Here is a 26,673-nt window from a genome sequence, read left to right on the forward strand (position 1 = left end):
GCCGGCGCCGAGGGGGAGAGAAGGTTTTGTGCTTCCGGCGCCACTGCATGTGTGACAGCAGCCGGCAGCAGCAGGGATAGCAGCAGAAGCTCAGCACAGGGATGCAGAACAGGGAGAACGTCTCTCCTTCCTGGTGCCTCCCTGCACTGCATCCCTTTGCTGAGCGGCTAGCGCCGGGCCTGTGTGCAGTGTCACTGGTGCTAAGAATAGTGACTGGCTGCTGTGCGAGTCTTCGGGAGAGCCACTGCCAAAGGGAGGACAGCAGCTTAGCTGCTGACAGGAGGAGAAGCAGGTTAAGCATTACTCACCCCTCCCCCACTCACAGTACCTCCGGGCCCCATCCGTGGCACCCCCACACACCCCCTCCAGCACCCGCGGTAGCTCTGGACCCCCACCAGCAGTAACCCCGCATCCACCCCTCCCGCCGCACCACTGCATCCACCCCTCCCCCACCCGGGGCACCCCCGCAACTGCTCCTCCCCCACCCGCAGTGGCTCCGGACCACCACCCGTGGCACTCACGCACTCTCCACCACCTGTGGCACAACCGCACCAGCCCCTCCCCCACCTGCAGCACCACCAAAACCGCCCCTCCCGCGGCACCCCAGGGTCCCATCCGCATCTTCCCCGCACCCGCCACTCCCCCAACCAAAGCACCTACTAGGTGATTCATCAGGCTCTGCGTACACTGATCATGCCGTTGCAAGGGGTTTCGACCCCTTAACCATTGCACGCCCTTTGTCCGTGCAATATTTATTCACTCACACAATTTTGATTGGATGTAATACTTCATATAATAAAAATATTGCACACCACAAGGGTGTGCAAGGGTTAAGGGGGCGTAGCCACCTACGACTGTGTGAAGAGCGCCCGTAGGGCGCGATAAATCACCTAGTATATATATATATATGTGTGTGTGTGTGTGTGTGTGTGTGTGTGTGTGTGTGTGTGTGTGTGTGTGTGGTATATTGAGACAGATTTCACCCATTAGATCACATGATCGTGCATTATTTTCCAACGACTGCACACCACAGGCCTGGTGCAATTCCAACTGTCATTTGGAACCTCATCCACACACAATGTTTCTGCTCTCCCATTCATAGAATTTGAGAGCGTCTCTGTGCACTCCCGTCATGACTAGGCAGACGGATCACCTAGTCACGCCTCAGATGAGCACGGCTCCATCTGTATGTATATCTATCTATCTATCTATCTATCTATCTATCTATCTATCTATCTATCTATCTATCTATCTATCTATCTATCTATCTATCTATCTATACAAAGTTTCGATCTATATTAGCCCCAGTCCAACACTGCCACCCTGTGTGAGTTCCAAGTGTCAAATATGTTGGCCAAGGCTATTTATTCAAATCAATAAAATTAGTACACGTGCATGATTTACCGCCCTATTTCTTGCACAAAACCTTGTTGGTTGAGGCAACATACAATTACAGTTTTTGTAATGGACACAAATTTTGGTTTATACAATGTTATCTTAGTGATCTTACATGTCTAATGATATGTTCAGAATAAGAAGATGGAGCACAAACACTGTAGGAAGTAATTAAGAAACTGGAGTATGAATTAGAAGCTGGCCAAATAAGATGCTAACTTCAGCCTCATGTGTAATGGATACAATATTTACTTACATGATGGATAGATCTTACTGAGCATGATAATGAATAAAGGCTGCAGGACATCCTGCTTATATCAGTCACCAGATCGTTTCCTTAGTATAATTGACATACAGGACCCATGGCAGAATGTACAGGTGTAAGGTCTGTGGAAAGTCCCACCAGCTGTGTTTGTATGAACCAGTAGTGGTTTGCCTTGAGTCTTTGATATATCTCTGGTGTGATTGTCTTGTGACAGTAATCATGTCTGGCTAGTCCTGCTTATGCCTATTATGTGGATCGCAGTAAGCTATAGTTTTAGGGTTGTGTCTATGTTCCCTTTGTGATCAGGACCAGGAAGTGACAGCACGAGAGGGCAGTAGATAACTTCCACCCTTACAGCAACGAAATGTTTTCTCCGTTCTCCATTCGTTTGAGGTTATTTTGCTTTTTCTATGCACCGTCGGACCCTCGCCACGCTTTGCTCGCTACGCTTCGGGCTCGGTGTCTCGCTTCGCTCACCACAGGTTACTATTCCAAATAATTTGTGACATGGACCCAGGGGCGTATGGGAAAGGTCCTCTCCACGAAGGGAAACTAGACGCTACCATAGTTTCAGTGGCTGTGGGGAGTTTTGTGCATGAGACCACTTCCGATTCCGCTAAGTGAAGGTTCAGAGTGTCTGTAAAAAAAAGTAGCTATAGCTACTGTACTATCACGTTTCTGTAGAACAAGCAATGTAATACTGAAATGCAATATATTTATTCACTAGTGCTAAGGAGATCAAGGTAGGAAAACATACCGCAGTAATTAGGTCTGAATTATCCCCCCCCCCCCATCGCTGGTAAACATACTCTCCAGTCCAGGGACCCAGTCCACGCTGCTCCTGCAGGACTGCTGGGCACCAGATCTTGTGCACTTCTGTGACCCCCGCTGCTGTAAAGTGAGCTGCTGCTTTGCAGCGTCACTTTACTGCACAGGCGCACCGATCAACGGTTTTGGGGGGTTCTCAGCTTTTTTTTAAGCAGTGATCAGCTTGTCGGTATCCGTTCAGATGGTCGACAATGTTAAGGTCGACACTCAGGTCACCCGCCATTGGTCGACATTGACATGGTTGACATGGACAAATTGTCGACACATGAAAATGGTAGACACATAAAAGGTCGACACATGAAAAGGTTGACGTGGCTTTTTTTTTTAAATAGATTTTTAACTTTTTCATACTTTACCATCCACGTGGACTACGATTGGGAATAGTAACCTGCGCCGAGCGCACCAAGGCACCTTGCCCGCAGTTCGCTCGCCATGCAAGGGGACGCGGTACACTAATTGGGGTTCCTGGTCATGTTATGGAAAAAATGACACCAAAAACAGTTCCAAAATCTAGGTTGACCTTTTCATGTGTCGGCCATTTTCATGTGTAGACCATTTTCACGTGTCGACCATGCCAATGTCGACAAATAGTGGTCGACCTAATGACTGTCGACCTTAACATTGTCGACCATTCATACTGGAACCCAGATTGTGTGTCCATCGGACACACAGAGCTGATCACTGGAGCCCTGTCCCTGCACAGCTTTCTCTGCCAGGGGGCAGAGAAAACTGGGCAACGGCTGCAGATCGCAGTGCTGCCCTGTGATTTTGCCAGGGCTCACTGCTGTGTTTTTTTACATTTTACTTTAAGTAAATTTGGCCACATCGCATTTTCCATTATACTGTTAGTATGGGAAATACGATGTAGGTTACTAAAAAAAATTACAATTAGTTCATGCATAGTCAGCAAACATATAGCCACATTTATAATTACATCTGAATGTCTATCCAGAGGGAGATTAAACATATGACTGCATTTTTGCGACAATGGATACTTAATATACTTTATGTATCAGTACTGATGCAATCAGTGGTGCACTCTATTATTATTATTAATATTTATTTATAGGGCGCCACAAGTGTTTAGCAGCGCCGTACAAAGGACAGTACAGGGAGACAAAAGTTAGCATTACAGTAAATAAATAACAAAAATAGAGTACTGGTAACAAAGAGCACCACAATTCTCAAAACATAATACAGCTTATATGTAAGTAGCGAGGGAGTAATCATTGTTCTACTAATCATTGCACTACTAATTTCTGCTGCATAGCGAATAAAAATATCCATCGCGATGCGCAGTGCCACAATTATTAATACATAGGCCCCTAAGGCACACACTGGCAGAGTACATCAATATCCTGAATATACATTGGGGCTGTATCCTGTCAATTACTTTGCAGTAGTTAACTGTAATGAAGGAGTAGAGTCTGGCACCACTAGAAGTTTCTTTATTTTCTGGCTCTGTTACTCTGTATAATTTTGAACATCCACTCTCTGCAGTAAGTCAGCACTTACTAGGAATTAAACCATCATATAATCTGTAAGGGCTTTGCTTTTTGAAAACAGTTTTATTACTTTGGAAACTACTCTTGAATGCCTCTCTTTAAGAAATATGTTTATGGATATATTTTCTGCATATGTGTTAGAGGGTTTACTGCTCCATTGTTCATTTTGTATGGTCCCAGGGACCAGATTGCGCACATTTTGAGATGCTATAGGCTGATTCGTTGTTGTTGCAGATATGGGCAGGTGGTAGTGTACTGATTACCTCAGTAATGATGTGGTGTCTGATTTGACTGATTGATTGGTTCCTCTGCATAGACTGAGGGAAAAGGGGAGGTGATCTGAGGTAAACCCCTCCTCTGACGCACCCCCTTCTTTTCCAACTGAGCTGATGTCAATGTGGGCTTGCCTCCTGATCCAGCCTCTTAGTGTCCACCCACTCCTCTGAGTGGCCACTACTTTCCAGCTCAGTTTCAATTGTGGCTCCTCTGTGAGACTCCAGTCATCAGATCCAGACCCACCTGGGTGATCAGCGCCTCCTCTGAGGCTCTGTCAGACAGGTATCTTCCCCCAACAATCCACTACCTCTTAAAACCTGCCTCAATCTGTCTGGCTCTGCCTTTTTATAGTCCCTAACTACTAGATCGGGCTGTCTTCTCTCTGTGGCACGAGACAGTTTAGCAATGGTGTGCGGTGTGTCTAGCACTGACCACAGCACACAGTGTTTCTGACAGGTTTCAGGCCATTACTGTATCAAAGATTGGAGAGAGATAAAGTAGAGAGAGATACTGAATTAACCAATCATCTATTGACTGTCAGTTTACAGGCTTTGTGTAAAAAAATGACAGTTAAGCCACTGTACACCTGGCATGTATTTTTTCACATTATACAAGTTCACTGCCACCAAGGTTTTAATGGATAAATTCTATTCTAGTTAATATGTTTACCTCAGTAATGCTCGCATATATATTAACTATACATAAATACATTTTAAACTGTTACAGAGACTCCCCCTCAACAAGCTATATTAACCCTAAATAAGGGTTGCACCACTGTTGTGTTTTCTTCTTAAGTCTGACCAATTTTGTGATGTCTCCGCACCGACCACTGTTGTGCTGGTTTTTTTCTCACTGAACTCTCTTGTGATATCTCCACTTGATTGACCACTTTTATGATGTATTCTTATCACTGAATACTCTTATGTCTCCTCATTTTTGACAAATCTTGTATTGTCTACTTTTCACTAGATTAAGCACTGTTGTGTCAGCTCCTCCACTGTGACCACTTTTGTTCTACCTTTTCCTCACTAACTGCTCCTGTGATGTCTCCTCCTTAATGGCCATTTTTGTCCACTGCTGTCTCCTGTTCACTGACCACTGTTAAGTTGTATCCTCCACTCAGACCATTCTTGTGATGTATCCTTCTCACTGATCACACTTGTTATGTCTCCTCACTGACCACTCTTGTGATGTTTCTCACTGATAACGCTTCTGTTGTCATCTCATTGACCACTCTTGTCATGTCTCCTCACAAACAATTCTTGCATTGTGGCCTCCTCACTGACAACTCTTGTGATGTCTCTTTACTGAAAAATATTGTGTTGTTTTCTTCTCACTGATTACTCTTGTGATGTCTCCTCCTCACTGACCATTTCTGTCCTGTCTCTTGCTCACTGTTGAATTGTTTCCTCCTCTCTGACAACTCTTGTGCTGTCTTCTCACTAACCACTCTTGTTTTGTCTCCTACTCACTGACCACTGTTGTGTTGTATCCTCCACTCTGACCACTGTTGTGGTCTCCTCACTCAGCACTTTTGTGATTTCTGATCCTCACTGACTTCACTTGTGCTGTCTCCTCCTCTCTGACAACTCTTGTGCTATCTTCTTCACACTGACCACACTTTTGCTGTTTCCTCACTGACCACTCTTGTGATGTCTCTTTCATTCTGAACACTTGTTTTTCTGCCTCTTACTCACTGACCACTCCTGTGATGTCTCCTCATTCCTGAAAACTGTTGTGCTGTCTTCTTTTCATTGATCATTCTTGTTCTGTCTCCTCCTCTCTGACCACTCTTATGATATCTCCTCACTGACCAGTCTTGTGATGTCTCCTCCTCCTCCTCATTGACCATTTTTGTTCTGTCTCCTCTTCACTTAACATTATTGTGATGTCTCATCCTCACTGACAACACTTCTGCTGTCTCCTCAATGACCACTCTTGTGAATACTCTTTCTTACTGACAACTCTTGCATTGTCTGCTCCTCACTGACAACTCTTGTGCTGTCTTCTTCTCACTGACCACTCCTTTTGTGTCTAGTACTCATTGACCACTGTTATATTGTTCCCTCCACTCTGGCCACTCTTGTGATGTTTTCTCAGTGATCACTCTTGTGATTTCTGATCCTCACTGATTTCTCTTATGAAGTCTCCACCTCACCGACTACTCTTGGGCTGTCTCGTCCTCACTGGCCAGTCTTGTGCTGTCTCCTCTCTGGCAACACTTGTGCTGTCTTCTTATCACTGACCACTGTTGTGTTGTCTACTCCATTCTGACCACTTTTGTTCTACCTCTTCTTCATTAGCCACTTGTGATGTCTCCTCATTGAACACTCTTGTCATGTCTCCTTCTCAATGACAACCCTTGCATTGTTGTATCCTCACTGACAACTCTTGTGATATCTCCTCCTCACTGACCATTTCTGTCCTTTCTCCTGCTCACTGATCACTGTTGAATTGTCTCCTCCTCTCTGACAACTCTTGTGCTGTTTTCTCACTGACCCCTCTTGTTCTGTCTCCTACTCACTGACTATTGTTGTGTTGTACCCTCCACTCTGACCACTGTTATTATGTCTCCTCGCTGATCACTCTTGTGATTTCTGATCCTCACTGATTTCTTTTGTGATGTTTCCTCACTGGTCACTTTAGTGTTGTTTCATTTCTTATTATTGCTGTTTCACTCACAGGTTGATGTTCCTGACTCATGGGAATCATTGAATATTAAGCAGAAAGAGTGTGTGACTTTTATCCCAGGACCATCAAATGGAGGGTAATACACATACATTTATACATTTTCTTGCTGAAATTAATATGGTTATGATCACTTTAATAATATATTTGTGTACTCCTTTGCCTGTCTACTCTGCTCTGCTATGAATCTATTCCACTGCAGTCTATGCAGGTATAGAATAGTATGATGTGCAGAGGGGACAGGAGAAAACATAATCGTAATTTGTGAATCTTTTCAATTTGACAAAGGTTTGCTGATTAGTAACACTCTGGAGAATCATTCCATTCACAGTACATAGAAATGTAGGATGGCAGTCAGTATTAACTCTTGCAGTGTGAGATGTCTATTGCAACGAAACAAGGGGTTACCCTCCAACAGATACCTTCCACCTCATGTGCCTGAATGTGAGGCACATGCAATGCCAATGTTAATGGAGGTGAGCAATGTTTTGCTCCTGCATGTGCACAAATATCACTAAAAACCCCTACGTCGCATGTGTTACACAGAGGCACAGTTGCAATTGGGCATGTGGACCACGTGGCATAAAAAAGTACTGGTAATGTGCTGGGAATTCCCGTGCAGCGACTAGGAGGTGGTTATTCAGACTCATGACGAACGGCCATTTATGGGCGTGTAGCATACTTGCCTACTCTCCCAGAAAGGCCAGGAGGCTCCCCCCCTCCCCGGGAAAGTGGGCAAGTCTCCCGCATCCCGCTGCACCCCCGCCGCACCCCCACACGCACCGGCACCCGCTCCCGCTCCTTGCACTTCCCATCACAGAGGATAAGCGGGCGGGGCGATAACGAGATTCACGCTAAATCGCGTCATAGTAGCCCCGCCCCCCACTTCACAATGCCGGTAATGGGGCATTGAAAAGTGGTGGGCTGGGCTACGATGACGCAATTGTGTCACCACGCCCCCATACCGCCTACTCCATGCCCCCCTCCTATGTGACTTGGCTGCTCCCTCCCGGAGGGAGCAGCAGAAAAGTAGGCAAGTATGGCGTGTAATAGAGTGTTGTGGAAGTGTTGCATAACTGTTTGGGAACTTAGGGGTATATTTACTAAAGTGCATGAGATGTTGCCTGGGCCCCTCCATCAGACCTGGGCCCGGGTAATAAGTACCCCCCCTTCTTGGCACCACTGGATTCATGGTATATCTAGCCATTACTTTAAGGTGTTTTGATGAAACTATGTACAGATTATCTTGTTAGGTGACTGGGGATTGTTATGCTGTCACTGTTATTATGTTGCCTGTAGGGGATCAGTATGCATGACCGGCAGACGGGATGCCGGCGGTCACAATTCCGACGCCGACATCCCATTGGTGATGATCCCGAAAGGGGCGAGATAAGTATTTAACAACCACATCTGAATCAGGCCCAATGTGTGAAAATATGCTAATTCTGTAGCCACGTGGAAATATATTGAGACACTGACCGGTAGTATTGCAGATCAAAGCAGCTGCGTACAAATATGCATCCATCAATAATCGAGTCCCTGAGTAATCTAGGGTTACACACAATGGGCATGGGATCTAGGGTGGCATCATATTTTCTTGATTGTTGGCTGACACCCTGAAAATGGTTGAGATACGCCTCTGTTACCTCCCGGTTACCTCCCGCAAACAGGCACTGAATGTCAATCACTTTGCAAATACTGCAAATCCTCACTGTGAGTGGCATCACTAAGGTACCTCGGCATGTGCGCAGTGCGACGGTCATGCTTGCATAGTCAGGCGATAATTGTTGATCTCAGCATTGCATACAACTCTGAATCAAGCCCCCTGTAAGCAACTACCTTCAGCAACACATCCATATTCCTTTACATCAGCATCTTATTAGCCAACCCACTGTAACTGCCCAGGATACCCAATGCCTTCCTAATACACTTCAACATGTGTGCATCTGAAGCTGTACTGTGACTCTGTACAAACACATACGCAGGAAAAAAACAACACACATTATTCATCACAGGAAAATAAAACCACAATGCCCACCACAGGAGTACAAAAAACACACTGACCACTACCGAGGGTAAAACAAAACAAAACATTGTCCTTTACAGGAAAAAACACACACACAATGGCCCCAACAGGAAAACAAACCAACATATTGACTCCCACAGGAAAACAAACACACACTTTGGCTTCCACAGAGAAAATAAACAAAACACATTATCCCCAAGGATAAAGATTAAAAAAAATGCCATGGATCACAACCCCGCCCCCCTCCAAAAAAAAAAAACAACAACAAAAAACAACAACAACACATTGGCCCTTATAGGAAAAGAAAAATAACCACATAAGTACCAATAAAGTAAACAAAAATGGGAATTCACATACAGTGGATAAGTGGATCCCCAAAACTGGACTGGAGTCAAGGGGTTATTTTGAACAGGGATGAAATTGCCCTCCAAACATATGTTCTCCAAGTGCAATGAAATCTAGTTACGTGTTTTGGGAGCCACTTCCTTTTTTGGAAGAAACGTGTACGTTTTCCGATGCTGTGTCCATACTATAAGTGGGAGGGTCCTGCCAATTGAGCTCACACCCGTAAGGGTGATGGCAGGAATCGGGGGCGTTTTAAGAGAGGAGGGGACCCGCGTGCAGTCTCTGTCGCGGGCCCCCTCCACTCCGGCAGCAGTAGACTCTGGCATAATGAGGTGGCCATTTTCCGAGTAATTTGCGCCCCACAGCAGGGCCACTGTCGCAGGACTCCTGAGGGGTAGGTATAGTATATGGGTGTGGTGTGGGCCCCCCTAGACTCGGGGGCCCATGTGCACCGCACACACTGCACTCATTATAGAAATGCCTATGCTAGGAATATACCATCACCTTGACTGTATAGTGATTGTGGATACATTGTAACCTTCTTTATACTGTAAACATTTTTTTTTAATTATGTATTGTTTATGAAAAATAAAAAATGGCAATTATTTACTTATCAGCTATTGGGCTTTTAGCTTGAGTGACCTTTGGTGAGAGAGGGTATTTTTTAGGAACATCCCGGATATACTGTATCAGCCTCTACAATTCTATATCTTGAGGGAGTCTAGTGGAAAGATAGAGTAATTATGACCCACTGATCTTGTCATAGGATTTTATTGCTCCTATATCTAATTACTTCATCCGGGTTTATATATATATATATATATATATATATACCTATTTATAATATATTACTGTAGATATTTAGTTAGGAGCTTTTACAACATTTAGCACTGAATAAAAAACAAAAATCGCCTTGCCCTATCTCACTTATTGGCCCATTTATATAATGGACAGGTAGTCTGCAAGCAAAGTCTGTTGAATCCTGTCTCTCGCAGGTATGGATTCTTAGCCTGGTTCCCACAGTTTCATATGCACAGTCACAGAGTTTAATGGTCCTCTATGCATCTGGCTCCCACTAGCCTTCTTACTCACTGGGCTCTTTAGCTAGTACAATCACTCCTGGACTGTCTTCGCACAGCAGCCTGACTGGCTTCCACAACCCCACCTGGGCAGCAACCTTTTGTACTGTCTCCACTCAGCAGCCATTTCTTCTCTGTGTGGGTGAATCCGTCCAGATCTCCTTGGCAGGAATGTTGATGGAGGAGCTAATCTCCATGCCATGTACCTTAAAGAAAACAAATGTAGTTGTTTGTTTATCATTGATGGTGGGAAACCATGTGTATTCAACATCAGTCATAGACCATCGATGATATTGAATCATCGATGGTCGATGGCCAAGTGAGACCAATGTTAACAGATGTTTCAGTTTATTTTTTTAAATAAATTGGTTATCTAAGCATATATTCTTATAAATAAAATTAATTAGTCTGTCTGTCTGGTTATGCATTTGAAAAAACCCCTGTACCGATGAAATGGACTAGTTGGATCCAGGCCAGGTTTTAGATGTTAGGGTCTCGGTAGAACCTTGCGGCGGAATGCGCTCGACAGAACTTTGTCCCGCGGAACCTGTTCTGGGCCTTTCACTGGATGGATTTGGAAGAAAACTTCACAGAGTGGTAACACTGGATCCCATAAGGTATATTCGTATATTCGGGGGTTGGGGTCCCGGTCAGACCTCTCATTTGTATACACTGGGCAGCCTTGGAATAAAAACATTGATAACTCAAAGAAAACTTTCAACCCATCTCGCAATGGAAAAGTGATTATAAAGCTGAATGGAAAGAAAAGCAGGGGATCAGGGCTACTGGCGATACCCAAAAAGCAAAAGCGACACTGGGCAGCCACCTGATGGGTGTGTTGGAAGAGCAACTAAGCTACTAATTATTTTTACAAACAATGACTGTTTATGAACTTAACATGGCCTGCTGATGGGGGTCTCCCCGGCTAGGGCCTTATCTGAAATTCAGAGATGCTTCAGGCCGTTCTAGATGCTAGCTGCTTCAATAAAGCATTTCCAATTTTTAAAACAGTTCCAGAAGACGTTTCAGAAGAGTACAGAGTGAAAAGGAAGAAGAGAAAAAGGAAAAAAGAAAAAGGGAGGGGTTAGAGAGTCTGAGAAGAGGGAGGAAGGGGGGAGGGGAGGACACAGCGAGTCTTCCGTGTCTAGTCTGGTCGGAAGTCTGAGGTGTACGTTTCTAGCTTCAGTCGTTTCCAAGAGGACAGCAGGGGGGGGGGGGGGGGGGGGTAGGGGATCAAAGTAAATGGTCCAGGTTGCTACAGCAATGTCGAGTAAGCTTGTGAGACCTTAAATTCGAGCCAAGGGGACCAAGTGGCCGTAAACCTTTGGTTCGTCTCCGGTGTCACCCGCAATTCCTCCATAGTCATATACCAATCTACTCTGGCGACCCACTCCCCCATGGTAGGAGGGTTAGTTGATCGCCAGTGAACCGGAATGACCGCTTTAGCTGCGCTATTAAGAAACTTTAATAGAGATTTTTTATATGTTGACAGGGGCCACGAAGTACAGTTGAGGAGCCAGAAAGTAGGCTCCGAAGAAACCCCTGGATCCACTAACAATTTTGAAATTGCTATAACCTTTTCCCAAAAGGGACGAAGCTTGGGGCAGCTCCACCAAATATGCATCGGGGAGCCCAGATGGTTGTTGCATCTCCAACACGTATCTGTTACATTGGGAAACATTTTAGCTAATGTTTGGGGACACCTATACCAGCGAGACAGGACTTTAAAATGCGTCTCAAGAACCGAATAACTAGAGGAGCTGGCAAAGGTGGCCTGAAAGCTCCTTTCCCAATCCTCCTCCGACAAGTCTATCTGCACGTCATGGCCCCAGTCTCTGGCATATTTGGGTAGGTCTGGGAATTTATTCTCGATCAGTATCCTATAGCACCTTGAGAGGAAGTGTGGTGGGCGAGAAGGCTCCAGGCAAAGGCTCTCAAAAGCTGTTAATGGTCGACTCAGGCTCGGGCGCATAGCGCTCCCCATGGCAAAATGTTTTAATTGGAGATATTTCCAGATCTCTGAAGGCGATAGGTTCCACTTGGATTGTAGAAAGGGGAAAGGGACCATCTCTCCACGCTCCACCAACCCGCCGACACGTGTCACCCCCGCCCTTTTCCATGAGTCGAATCCCAGGCCTGAGGCAGCCGGTGGGAAATCTGGATTGTTGAACAGTGGGGTCATAGGGGAGTATTTAGATGATATGTGTGGTAGTACCCTAAGTCTGCCCCAGCGTGTAAGTGTGGGGCCAATAGTAGGATGATCCACGCGTGGCAGCTTTGAGCGCCAGGGGTAGTATGCAATGGGGGCAGGCATCATCGTTCCCTCGATATGAACCCACTGTTTTATGTCATGTGGGCGCGACCATTCCATAATTCGATGGAGAATAATGGCCTCATAGTACAGAGTAAAGTGCGGTAGCTGAAGACCCCCCTTGTGTTTAGGGCGAAAAAGGATGTCGTGTCGAAAACGTGGACGTTTATCCCCCCAGACGAAGTCCCTCACCGAATTATGTAAGTCTCTGAACCATGCTTTGGGAATGGATATCGGGAGCGCCTGGAGGAGATAAAGGACCCTCGGCAGAACATTCATCTTGATGACACTAAGCCTCCCCAGCCAGGACAGTCTTTTGTTGCTCCAGTCCCGGAACTCAGAACGTAGTGAGGTCAGTAGTTTTTTGAAATTTTCGTCAAAAAGCCGTGATAAGTCTTTATGGAGTGTGACCCCCAAGTATTTGAAGCTAGAGGGATGCCAGTGGAAGGGAAAGGATTGTTTAAGGTTATCAAGAGCTTGGGAGGCCAGTGACACATTCACTGCCACTGACTTGGAGAGGTTAATCTTGAAGTTTGACATGGCACCGTACCTGTCAAGCTCGGTCATCAGGTTGGGGACAGACACCACCGGGTTGGACAGGATAGCTAACAAGTCATCTGCGAACAGTGCGAGTTTGAATTCTCTACCCCCAGCCGTGAGTCCCGAGATGTTCGGATTTAATCTAATGGCTCCCGCCAAGGCCTCCATGCAGAGGACAAAAATTAGTGGCGAGAGGGGACATCCTTGTCTAGTGCCATTCCTTATCGGAACCGGGCGGGACAGGTCTCCATTAATTTTAATCCTTGCAGAGGGGGAGTTATAAAGTGCTAAAATGCGCCCTAAACTGATCGGTCCCAACCCCAGGTGACGCAGGACCCCCTCCATGAACATCCAATCTACTCTGTCAAAAGCCTTCTCGGCATCGGTAGAAAGCACCACCATCGGTTCACGTTTGCTCGAGGCCAAGTGTATCAAATCAATGATTTTGGTGGTGTTATCGCGCGCCTCTCTTCCGGGTATGAAACCCACCTGATCCGTATGCACAATATTGGGGAGTAGCAGCTTCAATCTGTTTGCTATAAGTTTAGCAAACAGCTTGACGTCTGTGTTGAGGAGGGATATGGGTCGGTAGCTAGCGCATTGAGCCGGGTCTTTCCCATCCTTTGGTATAACCGTAATGAATGCCTCTAATGATTGAGGGGAGAAACCCCGGTCGTCAGAGATCTCATTGAATGCCAGTAGCATTTTGGGCAGGAGAGCGCTCTTAAAGAGCTTGTAATAAGAAACTGTATAGCCATCTGGGCCTGGGCTCTTTCCGGAAGGAGCTTCCTTAAGGGCTGTTCCAGTTCCGGGAGGGAAAAAGGGGAGTCTAGCCAGGCACTCTCATCTGCTGATATTTTAGGGAGTCCTGCGTCGCTAAGGTATCCCTCCACCAGGTCTCGAGTTGTCGAGAGGGATGTCGGGGTTCCTAGTGTCCGAAGATTATATAATTTGGAGTAGTACGCGTGGAAGGTTTCGGCGATGTCCTTTGTAAGGGTGCGGCGGGTCCCCGCTGCATCCTGTACCGACTGTATAAATAGCGTGGCCCTCTGCGCGTGGAGCGCCCTAGCCAATAGCTTCCCCGGTCTGTTGCCCTATTGGTAGAAGCCGTTTCTACAGAGCCTGTAGTCCCTCTTAATGTCTGTGAACAACAATTTGTTGAGAGCAGATCTCGTCTCAGTCAGGGCGATCAGTACCGATGGGGAGGGGTTCGTTTTGTGTGATGTCTCTAAGTCCTTAAGTCGCTGGAGTAAGGTAGTCTTTTCCCCGAGTCTCTCTTTTTTCAGCATGGAGCCTAGCTGTATGAGCTTTCCTCGTAGAACACACTTGTGGGCCTCCCACACCGTGACCCGGGAGACATCTGGCGTCTCATTATCTAGAAAATAGTTCTCTAAAGTCTCAAGCAGCTGGGGCTGGAACCTCGTATCCATTAGAAGTTGTTCATTCAACCGCCAGGTACATTGCTTGGAGTATGGATGGGATGTCTCCAGGGTCAGGTGGACAGGAGCATGGTCCGACCAAGTGATTAGTCCAATAGCTGTTTCCCTAACTAAATGTAGGAATCTGTGAGGTAGGAGGAAATAGTCTAGTCTGGAGTAAACGTCATGGGGTCTGGAGTAGAACGTATAGTCCCTGTCCCCGGGGTGTTGAAGCCGCCAAGTGTCGATCAGCTGGTGGTCGTGGAGAGATCGCCGCACCCCACGGTGCGATGCTAGGGAGGGCCTAGCCGGCGCCCCAGAGATGTCCACCTCTGGTTGGAGGGTCCAATTAAGATCGCCTCCAATAACTGGAATACCCACTATCAGGGGAGCTACGCGATTAAGAGCCTTCGCCAAGAAACTGGGTTGTGATTGGTTGGGAACGTATAGGTTAATAAATGTATACTGCTGATCAAACAGTGTACATTTCACTAGGAGTATCCTGCCCTCCCCCAAGGATTCGGACGTTATATCTCGGAAAGGCAAACGTTTAGATAGCAAAATAGCTACTCCCAGAGATTTACCCTTACTATTGTTGTTGTAGAAAGAATGTGGGTAGTTACGGTCTTTGAGACCCGGGGCCACTCCCACTTTGAAGTGGGTTTCCTGTAAAAACGCCACATCAGCTCTGAATGCGAAGAGGTCTCTAAGCAGCCTCGAGCGTTTCTCCGGAACATTGAGGCCCTTCACGTTAAGGGAAACCAGTTTTATATGTGTCAGTTTAGTGTCTACCGCCATCGACTGGAAACATATATGGAATGCTTAGTCCGACCCAGAAGACACGACATCTCGCACAGCATAGAGATATACAGTAGGGGGAGGGGGGGAGGAGAGGGGGAAAAAGAAACAGAAACAGAAGCAAAGAGAACATAAAGAAGGTAGGTCGATAGACCTAACATATGCAGATATCAGCTGAAAAAATAAACTGAATAAATGGCAACTCTACCGCCTCCTGGGAGCTCGGACGCGCTATTCGCGTTGGAGGCCAAGAATACTCGGGCGGTGCAGGGGCGAACTGGGGGGTCAGTGCCAGCCCCAACCCCAACAGGGAATATAACATCATAATCAATAATATATATGAACAGTTTGATCACACAACTAAGAAAAACAACCACTGAAAATAGATGGACGTTAACCAGGAACAGGTATCTCCGACCCGTACTGGTCTGGTGAACATTCGTTAGGTCGAGTACGATTTCCATGCCCCGACCACCTCCCAGCTGGGAGAGTGTGCCGCACGGCATGGAGATCTCCTGAGTCAGCAATAATTATTTTAAGCTAAGGAAGGACGCCCCGAAATTGTTCCAGTAAAAGTCCTGAACCAGGCAGCGATCTTCATCTCTTCGCCGTTTGCGTGGAGGAACGCAGCTCCCTAGGGGGTCTCGGGTTGCGGTGGACAAGGTGCCAGTCGTTGTCAGGGTGGGTGAGTTCAGGTGGGGCGTCGTCGATCAGGGGCTCCTGCCATTCTGGAAGAGAGACCTGTGGTATTCCCAGCGCTTGGCAGAAAAGGGGCAAGTCGGAGGGGTCTTTAAAGGTATATAGAGTCCCATTGTGCGAGGTCTGAAGGCCAAAAGGGAAGCTCCACCTATATTTAATGCCCAGTTTCCGAAGTTCTGCTGTGAGCGGGTGTAAGGCTCTGCGTTTCTGAAGGGTCGTCCACGATAGGTCCTGGAAAATCTGGAGTTTATGAGAGGCAGTCTCTATCACATCCATGCGGCGGGTTTTGCGAAGGATCTCCTCTTTTTCCGTGTAGTAATGAAGACGACCGATAATGTCGCGAGGGCGGTCAGACGGTGCGCCCCTGGGTCTCAAAGCTCGGTGGGCCCTGTCGAATTCAATTATGGAAGCAGGATCACGGCCCAAAATTTCATTGAAGACCGTCGTGAGGAAGTCAGTGAGGCAGGCAGGGGCAATATCCTCCGAAACTCCCCTGACCCTCAGGTTATTTCTCCTTCCGCGGTTATCCAAATCTTCTACACGGTCTTGGAGCTGTTGAAGGCAGGACGCCTGTTTGATAACGGTGGCCCTGAGGGCGTTATGTGCCGCTGCTGTGTCAGAGGAGAAGCCCTCCAGCGTAGACAGGCGGGAGCCGATGTGCGTTATTTCTACCTGAACCGCAGCTATCTCTGAGCGTACCGTTTCCCGGACTCTCCCTTCCAAGTGCTCAAAGTCCTGCTTAGTTGGCAGGGCCTGCAGCAGGGTCAGAATCTGGGCGAGACTTCCCGGGTCCGTCGTGGCGTGTGGAGCTGCCGTCTGTGATCCCACCTGGGAAGCCGAGTCCGAGACAGGCGAGAAACGTGGGGTCGAGGGTAGGGAGGCATCCACCGTTGGGGCTGAGCCCTGGGGGAGAAAAAATTGCTGCATGTCTACCGAAGTCGGGGTATCCATTGCACGCGTCGAGGTGGGTGTATGTGACTTCCTTCCTCTCCCTTGCGATCCTTTCTTTCCTCTCACCATGGGGCACCTTGGGTACGTCAGTAGAACATCAGAAGTAACGTTGTGTGATTAGAGCATCCCCCCGTCGGGGTCGGTACCGGCACGCCACCCCAGAGTCTAGGTGGCTAGCCGGCCATCAGTGTAGGAGTAAACTTGCAAAAAAGAAATAGACCGGCCACTGGGCCATAGGTTGAGAGATAGTTCCGGGTCCTCTACGGCAAAGCGATGGCAGCTAAGTGACACAGTGAGGCCGGGCGCAGAAATGGCACTGGTGACTACAAATATGCCCTCCACGTTTCAGGTGATTCATCACAGGGACCCGAGGGGACAGGGAGCATGCGTGTGGAGTGTGAGCAATGAGCTGGCTAAAACAGGGGTGACAGGAGCCTGAGAATCCCTATGTGTTGTCTCTGCTATGGGTTGCAGTGATGGTGCCAGTCCCAAGATGGCCGCCGGCTGGACTCTAAAGTTGCAGCAGCCCACTGTCTCTCTCTCTGTCCCCGGATTGCAGGGGCCCGGTCAGTGGGGGTATTGGGAGTTGGGTCCTGTATTTTCAGCCCCACAGGAAAGCCCCTTCTGCAGCCGCTACGGCCGAGTGTTTAGCGGCGCCAACCGCAAGATGGCCGCCGCCACCGCCCGCCGCGGCCCTTACCTCGGGCGTCCTCGGCGGTCCGCAGTCCCCAGCTGGAGTCTCCGTGAGCCTGGCAGAGCGTCTAGCGGTGGAGCGTGCTTCCAGAGCGGGGGAGTAAATCCGCTGAGCGGGGCTGGGCGGGTCGGATCCGGTAAGGTGTTTCCTCCGGCGGCTCGCAGTCAAAATCGAGGTCCCGGCCTCAGCACCAGGGGTAGGCCGCAATCCGCAGGGGGCTTCACAGGGCCCCCTCGACTCCGCAGCACTCGCCCCCCCAGCACCAGGTCGATCAGTAGGCCCAGTACAGCCCGTTGGCATGTAAAAGCGTGAGCCCAGGCACTTTAATAGGGACTTCCAAGCTGGAGCTCCACGTACTCCCAGCTTTCCCTGATGCCGGCCAAGCCACGCCCCTCTACTAATTATTTTTAATATGTTGACAATTACATCCAACTCATTGAAAACTTAATAACTGGAAAATGTAAACAGGGCAATGCCGGGTACTTCAGCTACAGTAGTCTTATAAACACTCCAGACAAAATACTAATGGAATGCTCACATTAGATGTTACTATTGCATTACATCACCAACTGCTTTAATGACGGCTTGGATTTTTTATCTATATGACTCTGGATCACATTCATATTGCATTGTGTCCATTCCATGACCTAGTGGTCCTTCAATACAACCAAATTCAGAGGGTGTTTGTGTTTCTTCTTCACAGTCCATTCCAACATGTCCAACATTTTCTCAATTACATTGAGATCTGGCGAATTGGAGGGCCACGTGAGATGTGGCACGTCAGTCTGGTGCTCTGCAAACCAATCCTGCACAATCCTAGTGCAATGGACAGTACAGTCATCATCCTGAAACAGTAAATCCACAAGATGGTCTTTGTTTTTCAGAAACTGGACAAATGGCAAAACTGTATGATCCAACAATGTCACGTAGTCCATCGCTTTCATACGATTGGACACCTCGACCAAGGGTCCAGCGCCAGCACTCAAATTAAACCCCCAAAACATGATACTTCCACCTCCTTTATGCACATCATGTTGGATACAGTCTGGTTGGAACACTTCCCCAGCCCTCCTCATGACTCTGGAGCGGCTATCATTGGAATATAAGCAAACTCTGGATTCATCAGACCATGTGATGCATATGCACTGTTCAATGGTCTAATTACTATGCCGTTTGGCCCATGTCAGATGCTATTTATTTTGGATGGTTGTTAACCTGGAACGCAACTGAGCTACAGTATATGACTGAAAATTCGTAACCCATGCAGTTTGCGCCAAAGTGTTTGTTCTGACACTGTTTGGTTGGGCCCAGCATTCTACTGTTGGAGCAGTTCCTTATGCGTTTGGAACCACTTGGTGGTTGCTAGACACCCTAAATGCCAGTGTTCCCGATTAGTCATGATCAACTTTTGCCCACTGTTCCGCCGCTGAGATTCTTCAACTGTAGATGGATACTGCTCACTGTCTTTGAGGGCACACAAACAAACGCCGCCTTCAGGCTATGGCTATGCTCTTGGCCAAAAACAATGGCTCCCTTTTGCCACTCAGTCATGTCATGTGTACGACCCATGGTTCCACCTGAAAAAGAAACAATATCTCAACAAATTCACATTGTATCAACACCTCAGACATTCACAATGATCATTCAATACTGTCACCATCTACATGCATGTTCAAGTCCCACGTCATTGAACGTATACTAATTTGGCTCTCCACAGTCCATATTATTTTGTCTGGTGTGTTTAATAAAATGAATTGATCTATTTGTCTGTCCAGGTATGCAAACCAATGAAAGGTGGCCCAGTTGGATCCTAGCCAGGTTTTGGGGGCCGAGGGGCCCAGTCAGACCTCACAGCAGAATGCGCCAGGCAGAAATTTGGCCCAGGGAGCCGGTTCTGGGCCCTTTTACTGGATAGATTTTGGAAGAAAACATCAGAGAGTGGTAAAATTGGATCCCAGAAGACATACTAGGGGGTTGGGGTTGGTCGGACCTCATGGCAGAATGCGCTGAGATGGACTTTGACCCAGAGAGCCTGTCCTGGGGCTTGCACTGGATGGTTTTGGAAGAAAACTCCACAGAGTGGTAACATTGGATCCCAGAACACATACTAGGGGGTTGGGGTCGGTCGGACCTCAAGTCCGAATGCGATGGCCAGGACTTTGACCCAGAGAGCCTGTACTGGGCCTTCTGCTGGATGGATTTGGAAGAAAACTTCATAGAGTGGTAACACTGGATCCCAGAACACATACTAGTAGGTTGGGGTCCTGGTTGAACCTCCCATTGGTGAACGCTGGGCAGCCTTGGAATAGAAAATTGAAAACAGAAGGAAAACCTTAAATCCATCTCACAATGGAAAAGTGATAATAAAACTGAACAGAAATAAAAGCTTTAGGTCAAATCTACTGGCGACACCCAAAAAACAAAAAGCACGCTGGGCAGCCACCTCATGGGTGTGTGGGAAGAGTAACTAAGATACTAATTATTTTTAATATGTTGACAGTTACATTCAACTCCTTGATAACTTAATAACTGAAACATTTAAACCCAGGCAACGCCGGGTACTTCAGCTAGTCTTACATATAAAATTCACTGCTCTGTTTGCCTTCCTGTTATGCCGCCGTATGGACGAGTGTTACTGTATCCAGTGGGCCATCAGGCGAACCGCTTGTTATCCACCCACAGTCCCTAAGTGGCGCAGCCTGGCAGCTTGCACTGTGATCACAGGCAGCAGCACATACTTCATATGATGACATTGCCATCTGGGGAAACTATGAGTGGCAAAACCTGGAGCAGAGGAGCTCAAGAGGACCTGGACGTGCAAAGGTAAGTTATTCACAGGGCGGGTGTGCACAATACAAAACATAGGGGGAAAAGGACAATTCAAAATAGAGCGGAGGGGCAAAGGTCAATAAACAAAACATAGGAAAGGAGAGGACAATACAAAACTTCAGGTGGTTAAGAGGACAATACCTAGAGGTGACGTATCAGTGCGGCCTGGCAATGCCAGGATGTCAGGAATGGTAATGTGGAGGAACTGGCTGAGCCAATAAGTAAGGGTTTGCGCAGCACACAAAATACAGTATATACAGATTGGGTTGCACACACAATGCCTGACATACTGATGTGGAGTGGGCAGACACAGGGCAAGATTAAGGGAGGGGCTGCAGGGGCGGTGGTCCTGGGGCCCCCACACACAGCTGTTTGCAGCTAAGTAGTCTCGGTGGCTCAGGGAGCGGCTTCCTCTGTAGCCGTGTGTGCCAGGTCACAAGTGTCGGTGCCAGATGTGGAAGAGTAAGCAGGAGGACGGGTGTCAGGTGCCGCCACCCACTGCTGTGTGTATGTGCTGCAGCTTCTCCCTCCTCTGGTGCCCGCTCCCCCAACGCTGCTTTCTGCAACAGAGGTCTGCTGCACACAGCGGACCCACGCTGTCCTGTCAGGTAGAAGGGGTAGATGATATCATGAACGATTTGTCGGAATCAGGCACATCGCCCACTATATCGTATAGTTGTACTTGTCACAACCCGGACCAGTGTGCCCTGCCGATGGGTCACTTACCCCTCCTGCCGCATGCAGATTCGCTCCGGCACAAAGTACCCATGTCCACTGTCACTTACAAGACATACAGGCTTCAGTATTTCCCGGCCTGGTAGGCCACAAGCTACATCAAAGCCTGACCTAGAGTACTGCTGTGCCAAGTCCCAATCACCTGACTGTGGTTCAGCCAATCATTAGCCAGTATGATCTCTCTGCACCATCTGATTCGGCTCGGCCTATCCCAACTAGCCAAGGGGTATATGTTCCGGTTACTGGCTCTCAGTCTTCGCTAGTTCATTGTCTAGCTCAGCTCTAGCTGAGTTAAGTTAACTGTGCTTCCTTGCATTCTGTTTCCCTGCAGGTGCAGTTTCTTTCCTAAGTGCTGCACAGTATCGTTATCCAGTTCTACACCTGTGCAGGCCTTTCCTTTGGCTGCACAGGTACTCTCATCAAGCTCCTGACTGCTGGTGCCAGCCAGCACCTGAGATTCCAGCCTGTTCCAGTTCCCTGGATCCACTCCGGTTATTCACAAACTACCATCCTGTTCAGTGTTCAATTTGCATCCAGTCCAAGTCATCTCAAGAGTGCTTCCTGATCCAGTTCTACAGTGACCATCCAGTCTGAAAGCTGGTTACCACACTGCTAAGGTCAGCCACTCCACCATACTGGACTGCAGCTACAAGTAAGGAGAGTGTTGTACATCATTACGGTATCATCCCAGTGTTAGCCTGGTTACTGCTATCACACTCTTCACATCATCCATTCACCGACCCCAAAACCGTTGGTGGTCTAGTGGTCACGGTCCGACATTTTCTTGCCGAGACCCGGGTTCGAATCCCGGCCAGGGGTTGGTATTTGCCAGCTTACTTATACACCTCCAAGTACTTGCACAGACATTTCCTGACTCCGGATTCACAAACAAATACTAGTATGAACTAGCCTCATGGATCTGGCTGAAGGAATTTGTCTATCACCAGACCTCCTGAATAATATTGCAGGTCGTCTGGAGGGTCTGGAGGTAACAAATCACCAGCTGGCACGATGTATACAAGAAATCTCTACCCGCCAAGATCAATTTCTGACTACTGCTACAGGACCAGGAGTTCTTACCCATCCTGTACCATATGCTGCTTCTGTGCCCAGACTTCACCTTCCCACACCTGATAAGTTTGATGGAAACCCCAAGCTGTGCCGGGGTTTTTTGAACCAATGTGACGTACACTTCACTCTACAACCTGACAACTTTCCTTCGGATAAAATCAAAGTTGCATATATTGTCTCCCTGCTATCCGGTCTAGCCCTGGAGTGGGTATCACCTTTGTGGGAGAGATGTGACCCATTGCTGTGTGCCTATACTGACTTTATTGCCACTTTCCGTAAGATATTTGACGAGCCCGGAAGATCTACGTCAGCATCGAAAGACATCTTACGTCTGCGCCAGGGCACTAAAACCATGGGTCAGTATGCGGTACAGTTCCAGACGATAGCATCGGAATTACAGTGGAACGAAGAAGCCCTCATAGCTACATTCTGGCATGGGCTATCAGAAGAAATCAAAGATGTCTTGGCAACTCGTGACAATCCTTCCAAGTTGGCAGATCTCATTTCCCTGTGCACTAAAGTGGACTTACGACTCCAAGAACGTTCCTGTGAGAAAAGTACACTAAAGGTTCCGTCAGTATCTTCTCCTGAGAAAATCACTGCTGTTGAGGAATCCATGCAAGTTGACAGATCCCGCCTCCCTCCAGAGGAGCGTCAGAGGCGACGTCAAACAAATCTGTGTTTGTATTGTGGTGAAGCTGGACATTTGATCTCCTCTTGTACCAAACGACCGGGAAAACAGTCGCTCCAGATTCCTCAGGAAGGAAAGAGATTAGGAGCATTACATCCCTCTCCCAAACAGTCGGACTCCGCGATTCCAGTGACTCTTGTGGCTAACAAACGTAACTTTCTGTCTGTTCTCCTGGACTCTGGTGCTGCTGGAAATTTCATAACGCAAAGTTTTGATGCCAAGCATCACATACCCACTGTGACACTGGCTCATCCAGTGTCACTGTCAGCTGTGGATGGCAGTTTGATCCCACATGGATCCATCACCCAGTGTACTTCAGCAGTTAAACTCCAGGTGGGGGCATTACATACTGAAGAAATATCTTTTCTGGTCATCCCTAAAGCCACTCATTCCATTGTACTCGGTTTTCCCTGGCTTCAGAAACATAATCCCCTAATTGAGTGGTCTACCATGCACATTTTGTCTTGGGGTAAGAACTGTTCCAGTGTCTGTTTGAAACAAGTGGTACCTGTTCGGTCATCTGATACTACCATTGCTGAGAAATTACCAACTCAGTACCACTCATATATTGACTTTTTCAGCAAACAAGGGGCTGATACTTTGCCTCCTCATAGAGAATGGGATTGCCCCATAGACCTGGTCCCTGGAAAATCACCTCCCAGAGGTCGTACATATCCATTATCTGTACCAGAGACGAAGTCCATGACCGAGTACATCCAAGAGAACCTGAAGAAAGGGTTCATCCGTCCTTCATCATCTCCAGCTGGTGCAGGGTTTTTCTTTGTAAAAAAAAAAAAGATGGCGGACTCCGACCCTGTATGGACTACAGAGGGCTCAATGAGATCACTGTCAAAAACCGTTATCCTCTGCCTTTAATCACGGAGCTCTTCAACAGAGTGAAGGGGTCTACTATCTTCACAAAACTTGACTTGAGGGGTGCCTACAATCTGATTCGCATTCGCCAGGGTGATGAATGGAAAACCGCACTTAACACGAGAGATGGGAACTATGAATATCTGGTCATGCCCTTTGGTCTGAGTAATGCCCCAGCAGGGTTTCAACATTTTGTGAATGAGATATTTCGTGACCTTCTGTACCACTCTGTTGTTGTCTACTTAGATGACATTCTCATATTCTCCAGTGACCTTGTTTCACATCGTGACCAAGTAAAAGAGGTTCTCCGAAGACTTTGTGTAAATCACTTGTACTGTAAACTTGAAAAATTTATTTTCGAGGTGCCAGATATTCCTTTTCTTGGATACGTCATTTCAGGTGCCGGCCTCAAGATGGATCCTGAAAAAGTTCAAGCGGTACTCTCCTGGTCTGAGCCTAATTCCCTGAAAGCCATTCAGAGATTCCTGGGCTTTGAAAATTTATCAATGGGTTCTCTACATTAGTAGCTCCTATCTCTGCTTTGGCCCGAAAGGGGGCCAATCCAACACAGTGGTCTCCGGAAGCAAAAACAGCATTTCAGTTACTGAAACAGTCCTTTATTTCAGCTCCGGTACTCAGCCAGACGGATGTTACTCAGCCCTTCATCCTTGAGGTGGACGCATCCTCAGAAGGAGTAGGGGCAGTTCTTTCACAAAGACTCGAGGACAAACTGCATCCCTGTGGATTCTTTTCAAAGAAATTTCTGCCTGCCGAGAGGAACTACCCTATTGGCAAGAAAGAACTATTAGCCATTAAATTAGCCTTTGAGGAATGGCGTTATCTGCTGGAGGGAGCTCGCTTTCCAATTTCGGTATTCACAGACCACAAGAATATTCTTTTTCTCAGAACTGCCCAGTGTCTCACACCCAGGCAAGCCCGGTGGGCGCTGTTTTTCTCTCGGTTTGATTTTAAAACTTGATACCGTCCAGGATCCCGTAACTGTAAGGCTGATGCTTTATCCCGCTCTATGGTTCCAGAAGGCGAATCAGATGGAGATGAACAGTATACGCTGCTAAATCCTACTGTATTTGCTTCTACTGATGTGGTCACACCTCCTCCTGGTAAAACATACGTCACTCCTGACCTTCGCAGGTGACTATTACTATGGGCCCATGCCTCCAAGTTCTCCGGCCATGCGGGAGTTAGGAAGACTTTGGAATTTGTTAAAAGATCCTATTGGTGGCCTTCCTTACGTTCTGATGTCCAGGAATTCGTGTCATCTTGTCCTCAGTGCGCTCAGCATAAGGTCTCTCGTCAGTCTCCAGTTGGTCCCTTGCAACCATTATCCATACCACTACAACCTTGGACCCATATTTCATATCACTATCTGGGTTGTAGTTGACCGTTTTTCAAAAATGGCACACTTTGTACCTCTGACTGGACTGCCATCAGCTCCACGCCTCTCTCAGCTTTTCATCTCTGAAATATTTCACCTTCACGGATTGTCCACAGAAATTGTGTCTGACAGAGGATCCCAATTTGTCGCCCGCTTCTGGCGAGCTCTCTGCTCATCTTTACAGATTAAGTTAAAGTTCTCCACGGCATATCACCCGCAATCTAATGGGCAGACCGAGAGGGTCAATCAGGATTTAGAGACTTTCCTCCGTATGTATATATCATCCTCACAGGATGACTGGACAGATTTCCTGCCATGGGCTGAATTCGCTCATAACAACTCCTATCATACTTCCTCTGAGACCACTCCTTTCTACACTGTGTATGGGCGTCATCCTCGTGTTCCTTAGTTCCAGTCTCTCCCAGTATTTGATGTACCGGCTGCCAAAGCAACTCTCCAATATTTTGCAAACATCTGGAAGGAGGTTCATGCCACACTTAAAAAATCTTCGGTACGTTACAAGATTTTTGCCGATAGAAGGAGGAGGGCTATTCCTCACATCAAGGTGGGTGATCGAGTTTGGTTATCCACACGCAATATCAGGCTCCGGGTACCATCAATGAAATTTGCACCTCGCTTTATCGGTCCTTTTCCCATCATCGAGGTCATCAATCCAGTGGCTTACCGTTTACAACTTCCACAATCACTTCGAATTCCCAACTCTTTTCATGTGTCGCTTCTCAAACCCCTTATACTCAACAGGTTTCAGTCTTCTCTTTCCAAGGCTCCTCGTGTTAAAACTCAGCGAGGGGTAGAATTTGAAGTCAAAAACATCATTGACTCTCGTTGTCGTTATGGGAAACTCCAATATCTGATCCATTGGAGGGGATATGGTCCTGAGGAGAGGTCCTGGGTACATTCTGAAGATGTTAATGCTCCTCGTCTCATCTCCAACTTTCATACAAAGTACCCACAAAAACCAAGGAAATGTCCTGAGGCCACTCCTCAAGGGGGGGGGGGGGGGGTACTTGTCACAACCCGGTCCAGTTTGCCCTGCCGATGGGTCACTTACCCCTCCTGCCGCATGCAGATTCGCTCCATCACAAAGTACCCGTGTCCACTGTCACTTACAAGACATACAGGCTTCAGTATTTCCCGGCCTGGTAGGCCACAAGCTACATCAAAGCCTGACCTAGAGTACTGCTGTGCCAAGTCCCAATCACCTGACTGTGGTTCAGCCAATCATTAGCCAGTATGATC

The 26,673-nt window shown here is 47.5% G+C and overlaps 1 protein-coding gene across 1 annotated transcript in view; it reads left to right on the forward strand.

The window, feature by feature from the left end:
* The window catches only part of LOC134990454 (transient receptor potential cation channel subfamily M member 2-like), a 220,330-nt gene that overhangs the window by 16,809 nt on the left and 176,848 nt on the right, over window positions 1-26,673 (forward strand). Inside the window, exon 2 of the mRNA XM_063950688.1 lies at window positions 6,954-7,036. Coding sequence (XP_063806758.1) covers window positions 6,954-7,036 — 83 coding nt within the window. The remainder of the gene's footprint in view (window positions 1-6,953; window positions 7,037-26,673) is intronic.

Source organism: Pseudophryne corroboree, chromosome 2, assembly GCF_028390025.1.
Source record: "Pseudophryne corroboree isolate aPseCor3 chromosome 2, aPseCor3.hap2, whole genome shotgun sequence".
In the NCBI taxonomy this organism is placed as follows: domain Eukaryota; kingdom Metazoa; phylum Chordata; class Amphibia; order Anura; family Myobatrachidae; genus Pseudophryne; species Pseudophryne corroboree.